Here is a 21,272-nt window from a genome sequence, read left to right as displayed (position 1 = left end):
CAGAGTATCTCTACCACTCCTGCTGTCTCTAGAGTTGAAAACAGCAGGTCAGACAGGTAGCACGTCCGGTGAACAGGTCAGAGTTCTATCAAGAACATAATGCAACCAACAGCTAAAGATACCAGAACATAATTATTACAACAAATCTGCAGTTTCTTCTTCATAAAAGCCATTGTTGAAGGCAAACTGTTCTTCATGGATGTCAATTGACGTAATCCTGCCACAAATGGCTTTGCTGCCACCTACTGTTTTCAGGAGAACTGCAACCTCTGTAACCAGAGAGGAATCATCTTTGCTCTTATCATAAAATAACTAGTGACACACACATGCACAGTCTGTCATTGGAAGGAATCAGACTTTAATTATGATCCATTTGAAAAAAGGTTTTACAAAAAGTAACATTCAAATTTTACACTTTCTTTTAAAAAAACAATTAAAATAAGCTTTTGATACAACAAAATTATTTATCTAAAGAAAATGGCTTCTATTAACAATGTGAATAGAAGATAATATACAGGTAAGTGGACGCTAAGACATGCACATACTGACAGGAAAGATTACAATAACATTTAGAAATAATAATGGCATGATTGTTTCCTTTACAATGAGAAGCAACTAGCCTGAGAGCAGTGGAAACATAATAGAATTAGAATGAGTAGAACAGAATATTGCAATTCAGATTCTACCCCTCACCCAAATGTGTGCATTGGATTGGTAGAAAAATGTCTAGAGGAAGTTTCCACCATAATCCACTCCATTTAAATCCATGCAGGTGAGTTAACGAGTACACACTTCAGGAGAAGGGTAGAAAATTGGACTGCACTAAATGTCTTGCAGTCGGTGCATGCTCCGGCAGCCATAGTTGATGTACCATTTGAAATGTTCAATGTACTGGTCAGTGAACCTCAACTGTTCCAGAAATGCAAAAATGGCAAGTTCAAAATGTTTTCACCATTTTGGGTGGGCAATTGAGAAATCAAGTCGATTTTCAGACCTGTGTCCTTTAACTCATTTTAATTTAATTAAGCTGACAAGTCCCAAACTAAGCTAGTCACAGAAACAGAATATAAAATGTAACTATACAACAAAAAGTTTTAAAAACGAAGAAAAAAAAAAAAGTTAACTGAAGACACATTTGACTTGAGTAAGCACTGCAAGTGTGCTCATGTTGGCTAGAGTGATGACCCAAACATTCTGCTGTGGGTCAACGTTTCCTTCAGGCAGATCTAGGATCAGCTTACCCCCCCCCCAAATCCTAACCTCAAACATTAAGGGGTGATAAATCCTAAATTGACCCTAGAGCAGCATGTATGGCCAACTTTTATCACCAAATCAATCCAACCGCTAATAACGCTTCACCTGAAACCACAGGGCATGTCACATGACACAAGCTTTAATAGCACGAGGTCACATCACTTTCATGGGGTACAGGGCTGGGAAAAAATCTACATGGAAATAAAAGTGTCCACACAGACATACCTTTATTGGTTAGCAAAGTTTCAATCAATCCAAACATTAATTGATCAGAACATTGTTAACAAATCAAAGGTATGTGTTGGAGAATTAGTGTGCAAGCCCAACTCTACCACTACATTACAAAGGTCTGACATTATGCAGATATTGGTTGTTATAAACGCTGTCATAGTGTTATATAATAAAAATGTTTTAAAAAAAAAGAAAAGTGTTATATCATGGCTATGACAGTGTTCACAAGGTCTTAAAAGGGTGTTATGCTTGTCGCTTCAGGTGAAGAGTTAATGAAGCCACCTGTAGTCTCGCTCAATACACAGACACCCACACTCTCTAGAGAAAGCGACCGATGATTCAATATAATCAATTATTCAATCAATCGCTCTAGAGAGAGGGCTACTACACTTTTCCTATTCCCTGCATCATAACACAATTACATGATCTGCAAAAGCTTAAAAAAACACATGCATCTCCAGCATTTTATACAACAGTATGATACAAAATAAGGCATTTCGTAGTGAGTATTCATGTTTGCGAGAGTGTGTGTGTCTGTGTGTGTACATAGTGACAACATTGAATGTAATTTGTTTGCCTGCCTATAAAAAGACTGCAAATAACAAACATAAAGTCATGATAACTCTTACTTAAAATATATATATATTTGTCATATATATTTACGTATATATATATTCATATATAAAAAAAACAATAAAAAAAAAAAAGGGGGGGGGGGGAGAAAAAAGCCCACACGGTCCCTGTTTATTGGCCAGTCTATAAGCCACGTCCTCATTCCATGACCTCACCGGGCGCCACGGTGACCAGCTGCAGAGGGATCTCCTGATTGCCTAGGAGGTCGTGGCCGCCAGCAGCTGATTGAAGGATGAGGGTGGTTCCATCTGCGGTGATGATGGTGTCGCTGGGGGGCGGAGACAATGAGGAGGAAGCCACACCTTTTTTATTCTGGTGAGTCTTTATATGTTTGGCCAGATGGTCGCTACGCATGAACCTCTTTGAACACTGTGCGCACACAAACTTCTTCTCTCCTGGACAGAGAAATGAAAGGGAGAAAAAGAGGTAGAGAGTGATGAAATAAGTGTGGTGAGCGTTAAGCTTGTGTTATGTAGTGAAGATGGTGTTCGTGTGTATTCCTACCCGTGTGTGTCCGTCTGTGTCTCTGTAGCTCGTCACTCCGGGTAAACCGTTTGCCACAGAACATCCAGTTGCAGACGAAGGGCCGTTCTCCGCTGTGCCATCTGAGGTGAGCCCTGAGGTGAGAAGTCTTACCGTACACCTTCCCACAGCCCACGATGTGACAGATATGCTGCTTCTTCTTACCAAGACTCGACCCTCTGGGAGGAAAGGGTGACAAGAGAGAGGGTTGGGGTCAACACACAAAGTCAACTTCAACTTTCAATTGTCGTGGTTGAAACTGGCCCTACTGAGTGTAGACCCCGGTTCAACCACATTAACCCACTGAGCTAAAGCCTAGGATCCAACGTTTTTATATACATTTGTGTTAATATATTGTTTATGTGCGTCTTTCCAACCCACCTCCCTCCAGCCTCTTTACAGTTGGGACAGGTGCAGGCGACTCTCCTCAACCTCTTGCCCTCCCCGGTGGACATATCCATGTCTTCGTCATCCATCTGGACACGCAGGTTGTTGATGTCACTGGGGTTGAGGGTGGAGTCACCACTCAGCTGCCACTCTTCAGAGTCTGGCTCCTCCTTTATCTGGATGCCTGTGGGGAGAGATAGTTGTGTGTGTGTGTGTGTGTGTGTGAGTGAGTGAGTGAGAGAGACAAAGTAAGAAATAGAAAGATGGGGTATGTATGTATGTGTGTGTATACGTATGCATGTTCCTACCTGCAGGACTGCCGGCCTCCTCTCCCTGTGTGTATTGAATCCCTGGCTGTCCTATAGAGTTGACTGTAACAGTCTGGAGGTTAGGCAGGGTGATGGATCCTCCCTGACCCATAGAGAGGCCCTGGACTGGGGCCAGAGTCAGCTGCTGGCCCCCCTGGGCCTGGGGGAGCTGGAGGCCCTGCAGAGACTGGACCCCTTGGACCTGAGAGACAGTGCGTTAGAAAGAGTTACACACATGCATGATCCCACACACCTACGTACAGTATTGAAACAGATAAACACACACCCGCACAACCTACCTGGAAGGTCTGCCACTGTATCTGTCCCGAAGCAGTGACTGTCTGGGCCTGGATGAGGAAGGTTCCAGGGTTGACGAGCTGGACACTCTGGAGCGTCTGCCCAGACTGGGATAGATCCTGTCCCTGGGCCCCCTGGTTGTCCCCCGACAGCTGTAGGATGGGCTGGGAGAAGGACGAGGCATTAGAGGTGGACACCTGGATGAAACAGACTTAATTCAGTCATGGTATTTTTTTCCAGCCATGCTCTTAGAACAGTGTCCCGAGGAGGACCTACAGCAACATACATAGTAATATGATATGACCTGCTGAAAACAAGTTAAACAAGACTAGTAACTTTTTTCCTGTATCATGGCTCACTGTAATATGACTGTTATATGTGGTGTAGGGCGCTGGGAATAAAGCCTAGGGAATTCTATGTCATATGACTGACCTGTATTTGCTGCAGGTGGTTGTGGGAGTTGTAGTTCTCTGGGGATGCGTCTGAAACCCCGGCGGACACGGCAGTAGCTTGGGTCAGAACCCCCGTCCCGTCGATGGTCTCAGGCAGCTGGGATGATGAGGTTGTTGGCACGTAGAGGTCTGGGTTACCGTTAGCTTCACTAACTAGGGTCGCTAGCTGTTTGGCTCCACCTTCCTGCCCCTCCAGCGCCTGGCTGCCCATGATCAGCTGACCGTCGGTCGTCGTTGCTATGGGAACCGTCTGAGCACCGGCAAGCCCTAGTGATTCGAGGTCTATGCTGTTGATAGGGAGGAAAGTTATGTTACCCCCCGACAGCCCCATGGGAACCGCGCCGCTATAGGTCGTGCCACCGGCCAATGACACGCCCTGAATCTGCTGCATATGCCCAGCCTGCGTTAGGAGGTCAGAGGTTGTCGTTGTGGCGACGCTGATTCCGATATTGCCGTGGCTACCGTCCTGGATGAGCTGGATTTGGCCCGAGCCATCGTCCAATCCCTGCGCAGAGAAGCCTGCCAGAGTTCCATCTGAGTTGTGGATCTGAGGGATGACATGGAAGAGAGAGGTCGACATTTGTGTGTAGAGAATATTGTGTGTAAGGGCTAACATGATAATCGACCTGGTAATGGACATCTGCTAACAGAGGTGTGCATGTGTGAGTGTACCTGCAGATATGTGCATGTATATATGCACACACACACTACATGGTCAAAGGTATGTGGACACCTGCTCGCCAAACATCTCATTCTAAAATCATGGGCATTAATATGGAGTGGGTCCCCCTCTTTGCTGCTACAACAGCCTCCACTCTTCTGGGAAGGTTTTATACTAGATGTTGGAACTTTGTTGCAGTTTTAGCCATAAGAGCATTAGTGAGTCCGGGCACTGATGTTAGGCGATTAGGCCAGGCTCTCAGTCGGCATTCCAATTCATCCCAAAGGTGTTCGTTGAGGTCAGGGCTCTGTGCAGGCCAGTCAAGTTCTTCCACACCAATCTCGAAAAATTATTTCTGCATGGACCTCACTTTGTGCATGGGGGCATGGTCATGCTGAAAAAGGAAAGGGCCTTCCACAAACTGTTGCCACAAAGATGGAAGCACAGAATTGTCTAGAATGTCATCATATGCTGCAGCGCTGATTTCCCTTCACTGGAACTAAGAGGCCTAGCCCGAACCATGAAAAACAGCCCCAGACCATTATTCATCCTCCCCCAAACTTTACAGTTGGCACTATGCCTTTGGGCAGGTAGCGCTTTCCTGGCATCAGTCAATCACAGATTAGTCCGTCGGACTGCCAAATGGTGAAGCGTGATTCATCACTACAGAGAACGTGTTTCTACTGCTCCAAGCTGACTGGGGCAACTATAGCAGGGCAGAAATTTGACGAACTGACTTGTTGGAAAGATGGCATCCTATGATGGTGCCACGTTGAAAGTCACTGAGCTCTTCACTACAGGCCATTCTACTGACAATGTTTGTCTATGGAAATTGCATGGCCGTGTGCTCGATTTTATACACCCGTCAGCAACGGGTGTGGCTGAAATAGCCAAATTCACTAATTTGAAGGGATGTCCACATACACTACATGGCCAAAAGTATCTGTGTGTGAACAGTACACTACCTGGTATTGTATGCTGGACACTCCGTTGGCTGAGCCGTCGTTGCCAGATGCTGTGACGTAGATGGGCTGACTGTCCATGTTCCCGATAGGGAGAACATACTGGCCGTTAGAGGTCATCATGCCAGAGTTAGGAATGTGGACGACTCCCTGCTGCGCATCCTTCCCTGTAGAGACCGGGGTTAACAACTCCCAACGGTCTGAACCTGTTAGCTGGATGGCGGTCATGTCTGTGGTCTGACAGAGAGAAGACACACACATTCATAAATTATTATTCAGATCCACTGTTGCGGAATGAAAAAAGTTGATCTAGTTACAGATATGTAGAAGGCACTGGTCATAAGTCTTACGCTGTTGCATTGTAGTTCACAAAGAATATGAAGCAAAATATTAATTTGGAAATGACATTTCTGTACTATCTGAGACGAGAGCTAGAGGTACATAGACAGATATCAGGGTGTAGGCGCCACACTGTGAATAGGGCAAAATGACATGCAGTAGAGTTTGTTATCACAATACAGTGTCATTAGACAAGACAATTATTGTGGATCTTGTTAATATAGATATCAAATCCTATATTATAGGTTTCTGCAACAATGGACTAGTAATAATACAGTAGTATCAAGACATTTCCCTTAAGGCAAAAATGTCACAACATGAGAAATCAACCATGAACCTAAATATTTCTGAATCCGCTATACAGACTTTGGCTTAGCTAGGTGGTTTGATAAGAAAGGATCCAAACTTCCTCAAGCATGTGACGCACCTACCCTATTCAGCGCCTAATGACGAAGGTACAGTATATTCTGACAGGAGAGTTTTGTTTAAGAGCCCTAAACATTAACATGCATCGCTTGCGGTACGTTTTTGGAAACAGAAAAGGTACAGTATCTTTCATATCAGGAAGACTTTTTTTATTTATGGTTTTAAACAAAAAGGTTAAATTACTACACACATTTTTATAGGATTAGTGTTCCCACACGGCCATTTCTCCATGTTACATCGCTTGTTTACAAAGACAGAAGAGATTGGCGGCCACCTGCCCTAATTAGCGAGCTCCGAACACGCGTGTGTGCACAACTGGGGATGAAATGTAGTTCATCAACTGGAGGCACACAGCTTGTCGATCTGTGCAAAACGGCTACAGTTAGTATATATATATATATTTTTTTAAGATATCTTTCATATCCGCGGGAAATTAAGGCGGATATCAGCGTATGTTTTGAAAACCACTTTGAAAGCAATGATTGGCGTTTCTAAATGTTAAAACACAGCTTCGGAATTGTGGAGCCAAATGTGGGCGAAAGTAATAGCTGAACAGCCTACATAGGGAGAAGGGTTTTTCGAGAACTAGTCACCACAACTAGACAAATCATCGAAGACTCCCTTCTATCATCCAACGAATACAGCTAGTATGGCAAGACAAAATACGTAATCGCTACAGCATGGGCGTGGGGGAGATCTTTTGTAGTCGGGTGCAGATTCCCACGTTCTCTGTTCGGTTTCCCCACTCACCCCTCCTTTCCCCACTGTACCCCTCTAGCCCCAGGTAGACGAGCTAAATATCGGCGACCTGACCAAGTGACGGGCTGTGTCCTACCCACTATGGGCGGGTTCTAGAGGGGTAAAGTGGGTGGCCGTTATAGCGGGGAACACAGCGGCGGAAGTATACTAGCTTTACACCCCCTGCAACATTTAAAACGTGTGAACTTCTAGCTAGCTAAAAACACCACACAGTAGTAGCTCGGAGGAGTCGAAATACGAGATAGAAAATGTTGGGGTACCTGGTTTTCCGAGGCTCCGCCGTGCTGTAGGAATTCGCTTTGACTGCCTTCCACGTCCGCGGTAGCCATTTCCTCTTGTTTCAAATGTTGCTCTGGCGCTAGCATGGAGAGAAAGGAAAAATTAGCAAAACACTAAATTTCTCACAGGTTTCTGCTCCCAAAAGGCTGCAAAGAGACAACAAACTTCAGTCGATGAAGAATAAACGGCAAACCTTAACTTTGCGACAAGGTTTCAATGCGGATTTCGACACAGATTGAATGTTTACTTTTGTTAACTAGCTAACTACCTAGCATAGGTCTCCTGCAAAAGATTAAAAGACGTAGTTAGCCTGCCTTGCTATCGGTTGTAACGTACAAACTCACCGGTTGGTTGATGGGTTAAATGTTATGTACCAGTCATATCGTGAATGGTAATAATCGAAAGATTATCTGATCAACTAAACTCCGAACATGATTATCTTTTATCAAAGGCGGGCTTGTGTTGATCGGTGAATTCGGGTCGATTTTTTTTCTATTTTGATTGACAGTGAGGGAAACACAAAAAGGGGGGCGCTAGCAACGTAACAGGAAGTCCCGCCGTTCTTCTCAAAATTGATTGGTTAACTTTGTGGTTTGGTGAGACTTCTATGGCCAAGCGATATGTCCGTCATTTTATGGGATATCTGTTTCCTGTTTGTTTTTAGACAAGAACCTCATATCTGGGAATCTATGGTTGAAATTGAAGAGCAGGAAGTGTTGGGAAAATGGCAAAAGTAATTGCAGCAATATTTATTTTCGTATTAATGTATCCGCATATTCACCTTGTTACACTACTTGGTTAGCTGGCTAACATTGCAACTAAGCTCTGTTATATTTAAGTGCAGTGATCGTGAACATTTTGGCTACATTGTTCTGTGAGGCTGCCAGCCAGATGTTGCTCATTGCCTCTGCTTTTTGTAAGGAACTGCTTCAGTTATGCTGAAAATGTTCGTGTATGTGCTGAGAAATAGTCATTGCAACATGGAATATTGTTTTGCATGAACCACGACGCAGACTAGTATGCCCAGAACCTGTCACTGTGCATGTCATTTATTTTGCAGTATCAGCATGTTCCCCCAGCCTGTTACAAGCATCCCATCCACTTCAAAATACATACTCTGGTTCAACACGCACATGAACACCCATAAATTAAAACACATTTGAACACAAACGGAATCTGTTGTCTTGTTTTATTGAGTGTATTGTTGACCCATATTGTGGTTGCAGTACATGCGTTTCCATGAAAATGCTTGTCAGGCCCGGTTGCACAAAACGTATAATTTCCCCTTGCCTAAGGGAATTGGTGTTACATAGTGTCCCTCAAACGTTTTCCTTAGGTAAGGGCATGGTTTTATGGTAGTTTGAAGGCATGTACTGTATGGCAGAAATTGTCTGGGTACCACGGAGACAACCTAATTCACTGACAAAGTCTGAGATTGAGTTTTTTGGGAAGGAGATTAAACTAAAACTTCTACATTCAATACATGATAAAGAAATTGATTCAGAAGATAATTAAATGTATTACTCAACCTCTATTAATTTCTAGCACGTCAAGCTAATTTAGAGTAGGTAGCTTGTTTGCCAGCTAGCTGTGTAGCCATGGATTGTGCACCTTCCATTGTTTAGCTAAGTAGCAAGCTAGCTAGTTGATGTTTTCCTTTTGTAACCAGAGCATATTAAAGCAATATTCTCATCCACAAATATGAACGTGGCCAGGGGTGTCAGAAGACTTATTTATATCTTCCTCTTATTCACAATGTGGCTGCAATGTCTTGTGTGAGGAGGGCAAAGATATAGATTTAATATAATAGTGTATGGGTAGGTGCGATAATCAGGGTCCCAAGCTAAAAGTCACGTTGGTGGTTTCTGGTCAGGCACGGTCAGAGATGCCTACTTTACTTAAAATAATAATAATGGTCCCTCCATGTTCCGATCAGTCCTGACTAGGGCCCAGAGTTTTTCCTGATAAAATAACCTGACCAGAAAACACGTTAGGACCTGGTCAGGACCTCAATGGTTACAGTGTGCACTCGATTTTCATCCTACCATACATAGAATTAGAATGATTAATTCTTATCTTCTCATTCATAATAATCAGGGAGAGGGGAGAAAAATCAACAGACACTGCGGCCCTCGAGGACAAATTGAGACGGGACACAAGAACCCTATGTTATTGTACTGGTCGCATTGGTCCCATCACTTCTTCGCCGCCTTGGGTGCATTGGGTGTGTTGAATTTGAAAAATATAATGTCTCCATCCTCCACGATGTAGTTCCTGCCCAGCTGCCTGTACTTTCCAGCAGCCTATGGGACAAATCAAACCAGAAAAAATTAATTTACATGAACTTATCTTGCTAAATTACTTTGTATAATGTCACGTGCACAAGTACAGTGAAATGCCTTTCTTGCAAACTAAACCCAACAATGCAGTGATCAATATCAATGTAGCACTAACAGATAAAGGTAGAACAAATACAAATAAGAACACAAGAAAGTAAGAAGCTATATACAGGGTCAGTTCCAATACCATACTTACAATGTGCAGGGAAACTGGAGCGATAGAGGTAGATAAGTATATGGGTAAGGTGACTAGGCATCAGGATGTATGATAGAGTAGCATCAGCGTAAATTAATATTATATTTGTGTGTATAGAGTCAGTATAAAAATGTGTGTGAATGTTGTATGTTGGAGTGTCAGTGTGTGTGAGTATGTAGAGTCCTGAGAGTGTACATAGGAATAAATACAAGGGTGCCTACTTCACGACTACGCATGTGTGTGGACCATTAAGTACTTAGTGACTTGGACCCTGAGGAACTTGAAGCTCTTGACCCGCTCCACTGCAGCCCTGTCGATGGGGGCATACTTGCGCTCGAGTCAGAATAACATTTGTTGTTGATGAAGAGGCACACCTCTTCCCCCTATCAATTTTCCTGAATCTACGGTCCTGTCCTCTCTGCGAATGGAGAATTCTTTGAGTTGGATAGCCATGGGGGGTATCTTGTCCAAAAAGCAATGTTTCAGAAAAGTAGAAAATATTGCAGTTACAAGAGACTCGTTGGTAGCAAATCCGCAATCAAAATGTCATTAATTTTATTATCAAGTGACTGTACATTGGCCAACAGAATAGAGGGAAGAGGTGGCCGCTTTTCCTTTCGCCTTAATCCCAACCAGGATTCCCCCCCTCTGTAAAGCCGACATTTCCTCTTGGATACCCGGATTTTGGGGCGGAATTACATTAAGAGCCCACAAAGTTGATGCCGGAATTGGGCTAAGTAACTGCTGATATGATGTTCAAAAGTTATTGTCGGTTATAAGAAATGACAACGGATACATTTCGTGAAAATAAAGGAAAAATAAACGGCAATAGTCACAAAATAACAAAGTTGGGTCAGAGCTCGCAAAACAGAGGTCATCCAATACAGTGCCATCTTTATCAGATGGTCTTATCCAGATAAGATTAGACAACAAAAAAACTTTTGACAAGTACTTATGGCATGCCATCACACACACCTTGACAGCATTCTCGGTGCCCTCTTCTTTGAAGTCCTGGAACTTCATGACCTCTGCCATGATGAAACCTTTCTCAAAGTCAGTGTGGATCTTCCCTGCCGCCTGGGGCGCCTTGCTGCCTTTCTGTAGGACAGAGAGGAGTAATACATAACGCTGTGATAGTCACACCCACACCTCATTGTGGGAGAGAGATAACCAAACTGTGTCTCTTACCCTGACAGTCCACGCTCTAACCTCGTCTGGTCCCGCTGTGAAGAAATATTCCAACTGCAGAGCTGCATAGCCCGTCTTAATGATCTTAGTCAGTACACTGCAATATACACACACACACACAGTTAAGGTAACGGTTTGCAATATCATAAAATGTGTTCATTGTGTGTTTGATCTGTCCGTGTGTGTACCTCTGAGTCTTCGCCTCCTCACAGTATTTGTCCTTCTCCTCGTCGGTCATGTCCTGTAGTTTGGCCTCAAGACCTCCACTCACTGGTATGACCATAGCCCCTGGGTCATGGGCATCGACCCACTCCTTAATCTTAATCAGCCTGGGAGAGAATTCATATTTAAGAGAAAACAATCCTATGTATATACATAGAGAAAAGATCCTCTACATTAGAAAAAGAAAGTTGACTTTTGATTGAAGTTGCTCTTTAATAAACCAAACAGTCAGGGTTTTTTTACACATACAAAACTGTCAGTGTTTCTTTTGCACAAAATGCCACAATCACAAAATAAACCCCTACTGCAAGTAAAGTTCAGACCCTCAAAAAGTAGCATTTCAGCTCCTCAGATAATGGTTGCCAGGCATCACAACCCAAATAACGTAAGATATAGAAAGCAGGAATAAGGAATTAAGAAAGAGAACCCACTGACCACTTGTTCTTTTTCCTGATGTAGTCCTTCTCTGAGAGGTTGACCAGGTAGATCATGGGCTTGGACGTGAGGAACAGGTATTTGTTCAGCACATCTATCTGCATAAACACACACACACACTGGGTTAGATGTGTGTGTGCTGGTATACAGGCCCCTGCAACTAATGGTACTCTGCTCTCTGTCTTTTGTGAGCACACACACATAGTCGTACCTCCTTCTCGTTCCAGTCATTGTAGAAGCGGACATGTTTCTTCTCCTCTGAAATCCAGTTCTTTACCTTCAACATGATGTCCTGAGTGAGGTATGAGGGAAGAAGGGAACAAGAGAAGAGAATGAAAGGAGAGAACATGAGTAAACAAATGCTGAATTCTGATTTTATCTGTGGCCCCTTCTCCCTAGGCACGCCTGTGGGTCTCAAAAGATCTATGAGAGGGCATGGAAAAGTGTTTCAAGTGCTTGAATCAAGCCCACTCACACAGCTTCAGACCTCAGTCTCAGACCCAATAGGGCACTCATCAACCACCCCACACACACTCTACTCACGTATTCAGGTTTGAGTTTCTTGTCTCCTCCTCTGACAGCGGTCTTCTCCAACTTATCTATGATTGGTCCAAGAGACTCCTCATCTTTCAGCCGTAGCTCCTCATGGATTATCTCAATGTCCCTTACTGGGTCCACATTACCCTCCACATGGATGATGTCCTCATCCTCAAACGCACCTACACACACAGAAACACTCAATTATGTCCAGGTTACGCCATGGTGCTAGACTTCACAAAGCTCATAAAATAGGAATTGAGTATATTGTTGTTGTTGTGCATGCACATCTGAACTGTGCTAGCATCGAGTAGGTGAGAGTGCCCTATTGATTAGAATGGAAGCTTCCCATGCTTGCGGTTTTAATGCGAAATGTATACCAGGATTACAGTGTGTGATTGAGTGCATGTGTGTGAGTGCGTTTCTGCGAGTGTGTTAAACTCACGTGTCATGTGGAAGATGCCGTCGCAGGCACTAATGTGAGACAGGAAGGCATTGCCCAGTCCTTGTCCAGCGTGAGCACCTTTCACCAGCCCAGCTATGTCCACCACATTCAGAAACGCTGGGACTTTACTGTCCAATGAGAAAGAGAAGTTACACACAAACTTGATGTACAGAGTGTTTACTCATACACACATTTCCAAGGCTTGTGGAAGGTGCAGAAGTAGTTGTAACGTTCTACATGAATGGGCACTCTGCTCACACACACAACCCTACCTGAGGGGCTTGTGGAAGGTGCAGAGGTAGTCATAGCGTTCGTCAGGGATGGGTACTCTGCTCTCGTTGGGGTCGATGGTGCAGAAGGGAAAATTCTCTGCTGCGGCCTGGCTCTTGGTCAGCACATTGAAGAATGTTGACTTCCTGTAGACAAAAATTACGAGACAAAGTCTGTCACTATTCTACAGCCCAAGACATCTGCATGGTAGGGTCTAATGAACAACAAAAGCAGATACATTTGTCTGAATTGCACTGTAGTGACATGCAGCCACCACAGTACAGGTTGGGTTGGCCCTAGGGTTGCAAAGGGTCGGACGCTTTCCTGTAAATTTCCTGAATTTTTCCTGAAATTGTCCATGGGAAGTTAAGCCTGGGAATTTTGGGAATTTGAACTACATCATCATTTAACTACATGACCTGGAGCCAAACCCAATGACTCCAGGTTATCTATAAGTCTTTACTAGGTAAAGCCCCACCTTATCTCAGCTCACTGGTCACCATAGCAGCACCCACCTGTAGCACACGCTCCAGCAGGTATATTTCACTGGTCACCCCCAAAACCAATTCCTCTTTGGCCGCCTTTCCTTCCAGTTCTCTGCTGCCAATGACTGGAACGAACTGCAAAAATAACTGAAGCTGGAGACTCATATCTCCCTCACTAGCTTTAAGCACCAGCTGTCAGAGCAACTCACAGATCACTGCACCTGTACATAGCCCATCTGTAAATAGCCCATCCAACTACGTCATTCCCATACTGTTATTTATTTTGCTCCTTTGCACCCCAGTACCTCTACTTGCAAATTCAACTTCGGCACATCTATCGTTCCAGTGTTTAATTGCTAAATTGTAATTATTTCGCCACTATGGCCTATTTATTGCCTTACCGCCTTACTTAATTTGCACACACTGTATATAGACTTTTCTATTGTTATTGACTGTACGTTTGTTTATTCCATGTGTAACTCTGTTGTTGTTTGTGTTGCACTGCTTTTGTTTATCTTGGCCAGGTCGCAGTTGCAAATGAGAACTTGTTCTAAACTGGCCTACCTGTTTAAATAAAGGTGAAATAAAATAAAACATGTAAAAGCACGCAACAGGCCAACAGACCAATACAAGGGTTGAAAAATTGGTGGCCATCAGGGCAATTTTGAGGATTTTTGAGCCTGACAATGAGCCAACCTCAACAAGGTTGGAAAGTGACAGTGAAGATGAGGCCTCAGAGTCTGATGTTCAATAGGTGGACATTGAGGAGGTCCAGGGAAAAGACATGGAAGCCTGAGAGGAAGACAACCAAAGCTTTAGTTTCTAGACTATCATTTTACAGATGTATGTTGAAAATGTTTTTGGGAAATGCGATGGATCATTGGGGATCATTCAATATTCCCTTTTGTTTTTCAGTGAAATCATCCCATGTGAAGAGTCAACTCATTTAATTAAAGTTAAATTCATAACTAAATAGTTTATTTTATTTCTATTGGAAGGATTTAATCATTTGCAATTATGTCTACTTATGATAAGGTAAAAGGTTTATGTTTCTGTCTCCATATATGGTAAATATATATATATATATATATGGTAAATATATCCAATGCAAAAAACATCTACATTTAAATGGTATTAATATTAATTTGCATACATTTCTGTTAATTCCCCTACTTAGTACCCTCATGTATTCCTTGTTTACTCCCGACTGCGTGGCCAAACGCGACTCCAACACCATCATTAAGTTTGCTGACGACACAACAGTGGTAGGCCTGATCACCGACAACAGCCTATAGGGAGGTGGTCAGAGAACTGGCAGTGTGGTGCCAGGACAACAAACTCTCCCTAAATGTGAGCAAGACAAAGGAGCTGATCGTGGACTACAGGAAAAGGTGGGTGGGTTGAGAGTTAAGTTCCTTGGTGGCCACATCACCAACAAACTATCATGGTCCAAACATACCAAGACAGTCGTGAAGAGGGCACCACAAAACCTTTTCCCCCTCAGGAGGCTGAAAAGATTTGTCATGGGTTCCCAGATCCTCAAAAGGTTCTACAGCTGCACCATCGAGAGCATCTTGACCGGTTGCATCACCGCCTGGTATGGCAACTGCTCGGCATCTGACAGTAAGGTGCTACATTGGGTAGTGTGAACAGCCCAGTACATCACTGGGGCCAAGCTGCCTGCCATCCAAGGACCTATATAATAGGCGGTGTCAGAGGAAGGACAGAAAATTGGCAGAGACTCCAGTCACCCAAGTTATAGACTTTTCTCTGCTACCGCACTGCAAGCGGTACCGGAACGCCAAGTCATGGACCAAAAGGCTCCTCAACAGCTACTCGCTGTTTGTTTGTTACCTATGCATAGTCACTTTACCACAACCTACATGTACAGATTACCTCAACTAGCCTGTACCCCCGCACACTGACTTGGTGCCCTCTGTATATAGCCGGTGCCCCCTGTATATAGCCTCGTTATTGTAATTCTTATTGTGTTACTTTTATTATAAAACATTTGTTTTGCCTACTTGGTAAATATTTTCTTCTTGAACAACACTGTTGGTTAAGGGCTTGTAAGTAAGTATTTCACGGTAAAGTCTACACATGTTGTATTCGGGCACATGTAGCAAATAAAGTTTGATTTGATTTTCCCACAGAAAGTCTCCATCTCTGAATATTCCCCAAAATGTGCAATCCTAGTTGGCCCTATAGTGTGAATTGTGCTAATGATTCTCCAACGCCCTACCTTTACAACTATGGGAAACTACTAAATTGTAGTCATGTCCATACCCAACATTCGGCAATCCCACAATCCCAATCTTCAAAGAAGTCCCGAAGCGTCCAATCAGCGGTGGTTGTTTTGGTCCTTCTCCCTTCTTTGGAGGCATCTGCAACAGCAACAAAACATTTAGAAACAGAAATTAAACACTTCATGCTCTTGAACCAAACAACTCAATTATGGGACATGCTTAATATCAACATTACATTTTTACATGGCTGACAACTCTATCAGACTCGGCTCTCACACCCCAGGGGTCAATTTCAGAAACCGTGTGCATATTGTTCCCTTTTACTCTGACAACGACATGTCACTATTTTTTGTACTGATTACAATGGTTTACTACACTACCAAGGCTGGGTTCGCATAACATGCAAGGCTGGGTTTGCAATGCCACACAGTTGCCTTGAATTAGACCACATCGTGTGTAGTTGCGTCTGGAATACTGCTGGCAAAGAGTACAGACAGCAATCTATACCCTGCGATGACTTGTCACATAGTTACCTAGCTGACAGTTATTTATCTCGGATAACTTCCCGGTTTCATATCGCTGACTCAACGCCTACTAGCTACTCAAGTTGACACAAACGACAACCTAATTTGAAAAGACAGACTTGCCAGTTGGCACAGCTAACCAACTGCATAGCTAGAAGACAGCTAACTAGCAAACAGGCTAAAACACATGTGGAGAAGCTAGCTAGCTAGTAAGGAACGGTCCAATTCATTCTGCTTGTCAGCATGCTAGCTAGCCAACTAGCTAGCTATGTCAAGTAACGTTATTGTTTATTAAAATAAAACGAAACATATCGCAAGGACGAATATATAACCAAACAAGCATGTCTTTAACGAGCTATATGTTCATATCACCTTGATTCGGTTTATTTTTGTTCGGCTATCTACGAAAATAGATTTGGTTGGAATATGTTCACACTGCTCCACATCTAGCGAAACTAGAAAAGGGTCGTCACTAGTTCCCACAGCCACGAAGTCATAACCCCTCCTAATTGTTCCAATTAATTTCCTTAAAATGTGATTGTCAACCGAACCTTAGCAGTGTGGTTAACCTTATGCCTAAACTTAAATTAAGACCAAAAATATTTTTTTTGTTTTCATTCTTTTTTTTACAATATGGCCAATTCTGACTTTGTGGCTGTGCTATATAATGAAACCCTAGAAAAGAGACAGCATATCGGAAGTGTTTTGTGTCTCAGCATTCTCATTGGACGAAACCTTATAACACGTAAAGCGCTGCACGTTTGCAGTGTGACGTAATTGATTCAATATCAATCAGCCCGCGCGGTGGCGGTAATGCAATGTAATATTGGATGCTAACCGCCGCTAAACCCCAACGAAGAAGAAGATCACCCCCGGGCGGTTTCCACCATTGACACCCAAACGAAGCCAGATGTACCTCATCTATTTCACTTGCTTTGGCAACGTAAACATGTTTCCCATGCCAATAAAGCCCTTTGAATTTATCCTTTTGAGGAGATGGGGAAATGGGAGTGAATGGCGCTAGCTCAGAAACCCAACATTAGCTAAGCAACCGCTTGACGTAGCATGACAACGTGAACGCGATTGGTCAACAGTCTGCTAAGTGGGGGCGTTAAACGTTCCCCCATTAATTGGCCAATGGCATTCCTACCTCTTCCTTTCTCTAATATTAAATTAATTTCTAAAGGCTTTATTGGCATAGGAAACAAATGTTTACATTGCCAAAGCAAGTGAAATAGACAAACAAAAGTGAAAAAAACAAACAACAACAATGAACAGTAAACAGTCACACAATTTTAAAAGGAATAGAGACATTTAAAATGTCATATTATGGCTATGTACACTGTTGTAACGATGTGCAAATAGTTACATTACAAAAGGGCAAATAAATAAACATATATCTGACAAGGCTTTCTGAATGTTTCGGCGCCTAAAAACGGTTCATTCATCTGAGCGTCATTATCGGTTCACAATGAACATTAGGGACATCTGCTGGTCAACGATAAATAGCACCGTGTGATTATCATCTCCACTGTTCATCAGAACTCCGTTGCGCAGCGGTAAATTATTGGCTTTAGTAGCCTAAAATCAGTTGGAATACCAGGTTCGCATTTTACATAATGCTTCCCTTTTTGTCTTCAAGTTTACTATACTGAACAAAAATATAAACGCAACATGCAACAATTTCAAATATTTTACTGAGTTACAGGTCATATGAGGAAATCAGTCAAATGAATTAAATGAATTGTGCCCTAATCTATGGATTTCATGACTGGGATACCAAAATGCATCTGTTGGTCACAGATTTTTTTTTCTTTTGGAAAAGTTTTATTAACACATTTCCTTTAAAAACAGCTCATACATTTTTTACATCCTTTCATACACATAAAAACGGCAACAAAGCATAAAACACAGCATTTGAAAGTTACATTTCAATTTGTTAAAAAGTACATGTTGTTAAAATCAATGAAAACAACCATGAATAAAAAGTACTTTCCTTGTAAACATCAAATCTGTAAATGCCATTTAAAATGTGGTAAAACATTTAAAAACATTTTTAAGACATGAAAAACATGTTAAAAAGTCACTTTGTTAAAAAGCTGTCTTCGGTCCCTTGTACAGGAGCAGGGTGAGTCCTTATCAAACTCGCCTCACCCTGCTCCTCTGAAAAATTACTTTCCCGTCCTTCGGGGCCCAGAGGAGATCCATCCCCTAGGCGCCGCAGCGCTGTCAGGCCGTGGCCGCAGGGACCTAGGGTGTTGTGGGGGACCCTTCGCCTGGGGTCGAGGCCCCCTTCCTTCCGTACCACCCCAGGGCTTCCGTGGCTACCATGGCCACTGCCTGGGGCTGGTCTCTACGCTTTTCCCTACCAGCAGGTTACGGGAGGACCACAGTGCTTCCTGTTGGTCACAGATACCTTTAAAAAGGCTGAGGTGGGGATCAGAAAAACAGTCCGTATTTGGTGTGACCTCGTGTGGTCAGATGACACGGATACTACACTACAGGACGGTTTTGCTAGCACAGACTGGAATATGTTCCCGGGATTCATCCAATGGCATTAAGGAATACACCACCTCAGTCATCGGCTTCATCAATAAGTGCATCGATGAAGATGTCATGGGTTCCCAGATCCTCAAAAGGTTCTACAGCTGCACCATCGAGAGCATCCTGACCGGTTGCATCACTGCCTGGTATGGCAACTGCTCGGCATCTGACCGTAAGGTGCTACAGAGGGTAGTGCGAACGGCCCAGTACATTATTGGGGCCAAGCTACCTGCCATCCAGGACCTATACAATAGGCGGTGTCAGAGGAAAGCCCATAAAATTGTCAGAGACTCCAGTCACCCGAGTTATAGACTGTTTTCTCTGCTACCGCACGGCAAGCAGTACCGGAGCGCCAAGTCTAGTACCAAAAGGCTCCTCAACAGCTTCTACCCACAAGCCATAAGAATGCTGAACAATTCATAAAATCGCCACCGGACAATTTACATTGACCCCCCCCCGCACACTGACTCGGTACCAGTGCCCCCTGTACAGTGGGGCAAAAAAGTATTTAGTCAGCCACCAATTGTGCAAGTTCTCCAACTTAAAAAGATGAGAGAGGCCTGTAATTTTCATCATAGGTACACTTCAACTACAACAGACAAACTGAGGAAAAAAATCCAGAAAATCAAATTGTAGGATTTCTTATGAATTTATTTGCAAATTATGGTGGAAAATAAGTATTTGGTCACCTACAAACAAGCAAGATTTCTGGCACTCACATACCTGTAGCTTCTTCTTTAAGAGGCTCCTCTGTCCTCCACTCGTTACCTGTATTAATGGCACCTGTTTGAACTAGTTATCAGTATAAAAGACACCTGTCCACAACCTCAAACAGTCACACTCCAAACTCCACTATGGCCAAGATCAAAGAGCTGTCAAAGGAAACCAGAAACAAAATTGTAGATCTGCAACAGGCTGGGAAGACTGAATCTGCAATAGGTAAGCAGCTTGGTTTGAAGAAATCAACTGTGGGAGCAATTATTAGGAAATGGAAGACATACAAGACCACTGATAATCTCCCTCGATCTGGGGCTCCACGCAAGATCTCACCCGTGGGGTCAAAATGATCACAAGAACGGTGAGCAAAAATCTCAGAACCACACGGGGGGACCTAGTGAATGACCTGCAGAGAGCTGGGACCAAAGTAACAAAGCCTACCATCAGTAACACACTACGCCGCCAGGGACTCAAATCCTGCAGTGCCAGACGTGTCCCCCTGCTTAAGCCAGTACATGTCCAGGCCCGCATGAAGTTTGCTAGAGAGCATTTGGATGATCCAGAAGAAGATTTGGAGAATGTCATATGGTCAGATGAAACCAAAATAAAACTTTTTGGTAAAAACTCGACTCGTCGTGTTTGGAGGACAAAGAATGCTGAGTTGCATCCAAAGAACACCATACCTACTGTGAAGCATGGGGGTGGAAACATCATGCTTTGGGGCTGTTTTTCTGCAAAGGGACCAGGAAGACTGATCCATGTAAAGGAAACAATGAATGGGGCCATGTATCGTGAGATTTTGAGTGAAAACCTCCTTCCATCAGCAAGGGCATTGAAGATGAAACGTGGCTGGGTCTTTCAGCATAACAATGATCCCAAACACACCGCCCGGGCAACGAAGGAGTGGCTTCTTAAGAAGCATTTCAAGGTCCTGGAGTGGCCTAGCCAGTCTCCAGATCTCAACCCCATAGAAAATCTTTGGAGGGAGTTGAAAGTCCGTGTTGCCCAGCAACAGCCCCAAAACATCACTGCTCTAGAGGAGATCTGCATGGAGGAATGGGCCAAAATACCAGCAACAGTGTGATAAAACCTTGTGAAGACTTACAGAAGAAATTTGACCTCTGTCATTGCCAACAAAGGGTATATAACAAAGTTTGTTATTGACCAAATACTTATTTTACACCATAATTTGCAAATAAATTCATAAAAAATCCTACAATGTGATTTTCTGGATTTTTTTTCTAATTTTGTCTGTCATAGTTGAAGTGGGAGAACTTGCACAATTGGTGGCCGACTAAATACATTTTTGCCCTACTGTATATAGCCTTGTTATTGTAATTCTTATTGTGTTACTTTTTATTTTGTCTACTTGGTAAAAAATGTCTTCCTCTTCCTCTTCCTCTTGAACTACACAGAGCATCCCAAACGTGAACAATGGGTGACATGTCTGCTGAGTATGCAGGCCATGGAAGAAATGGGACATTTTCAGCTACCAGGAATTGTGTACAGATAGATCCTAGGGACAAGGGGCCTGGCATCATCATGCTGAAGCATGAGGTGATGGTGATGAATGGCACGACAATGGGCCTCAGAATCCCGTCAAGACATCTCTGT

At 43.3% G+C, this 21,272-nt stretch overlaps 2 protein-coding genes across 3 annotated transcripts; both read right to left on the bottom strand.

Moving 5' to 3' along the window:
- Nucleotides 1-336: 336 nt before the first annotated feature.
- LOC109906736 (transcription factor Sp3) lies at nt 337-8,018 on the bottom strand. Of its 2 annotated transcripts, none has more exons than XM_031824267.1 (9): nt 7,855-8,018; nt 7,492-7,589; nt 5,711-5,944; nt 4,065-4,631; nt 3,635-3,829; nt 3,336-3,537; nt 3,022-3,211; nt 2,623-2,819; nt 337-2,513 (listed from the first exon to the last, which is right to left on the bottom strand). In XM_031824267.1, the coding sequence occupies exons 2-9, from the start codon at nt 7,558-7,560 to the stop codon at nt 2,257-2,259; spliced, it is 1,911 nt and encodes a 636-aa protein (XP_031680127.1). In that variant the 5' UTR covers nt 7,561-7,589; nt 7,855-8,018; the 3' UTR covers nt 337-2,256. The 2 variants fall into 2 exon arrangements, with proteins under 2 accessions (XP_031680127.1, XP_031680128.1); XM_031824268.1 differs by having other exon boundaries at nt 3,635-3,796.
- A 664-nt stretch (nt 8,019-8,682) lies between these two features.
- Nucleotides 8,683-17,111, bottom strand: LOC109890568 (obg-like ATPase 1). The gene is made up of 11 exons (XM_020482499.2): nt 16,770-17,111; nt 15,914-16,011; nt 13,145-13,288; nt 12,873-13,000; nt 12,434-12,609; nt 12,102-12,182; nt 11,891-11,988; nt 11,422-11,562; nt 11,234-11,330; nt 11,021-11,143; nt 8,683-9,813 (listed from the first exon to the last, which is right to left on the bottom strand). The coding sequence occupies exons 2-11, from the start codon at nt 16,009-16,011 to the stop codon at nt 9,706-9,708; spliced, it is 1,194 nt and encodes a 397-aa protein (XP_020338088.1). The 5' UTR covers nt 16,770-17,111; the 3' UTR covers nt 8,683-9,705.
- Nucleotides 17,112-21,272: the final 4,161 nt, after the last annotated feature.

The sequence above is a fragment of the Oncorhynchus kisutch genome, linkage group LG5, assembly GCF_002021735.2.
Source record: "Oncorhynchus kisutch isolate 150728-3 linkage group LG5, Okis_V2, whole genome shotgun sequence".
In the NCBI taxonomy this organism is placed as follows: domain Eukaryota; kingdom Metazoa; phylum Chordata; class Actinopteri; order Salmoniformes; family Salmonidae; genus Oncorhynchus; species Oncorhynchus kisutch.
The sequence above is the reverse complement of the archived record's forward strand: the minus strand, read 5'-3'. Positions and strand labels throughout refer to the sequence as shown.

What these genes read in the sequence shown, in the direction of transcription:
- LOC109890568 (XM_020482499.2), bottom strand. Translation starts at nt 16,011, where the DNA reads ATGCCTCCAAAGAAGGGAGAAGGACCAAAACAACCACCGCTGATTGGA. An exon ending in AGAAACTCAAACCTGAATAC is followed by an intron (nt 12,183 to 12,433) that starts GTGAGTAGAGTG and finishes TACCTCACTCAG; the next exon opens with GACATCATGTTGAAGGTAAA. An exon ending in GCACCGAGAATGCTGTCAAG is followed by an intron (nt 9,814 to 11,020) that starts GTGTGTGTGATG and finishes TTTGTCCCATAG; the next exon opens with GCTGCTGGAAAGTACAGGCA.
- LOC109906736 (XM_031824267.1), bottom strand. Translation starts at nt 7,560, where the DNA reads ATGGCTACCGCGGACGTGGAAGGCAGTCAAAGCGAATTCCTACAGCAC. An exon ending in GGAGGCCGGCAGTCCTGCAG is followed by an intron (nt 3,212 to 3,335) that starts GTAGGAACATGC and finishes CTCTCCCCACAG; the next exon opens with GCATCCAGATAAAGGAGGAG. An exon ending in ACACAGACGGACACACACGG is followed by an intron (nt 2,514 to 2,622) that starts GTAGGAATACAC and finishes TTCTCTGTCCAG; the next exon opens with GAGAGAAGAAGTTTGTGTGC.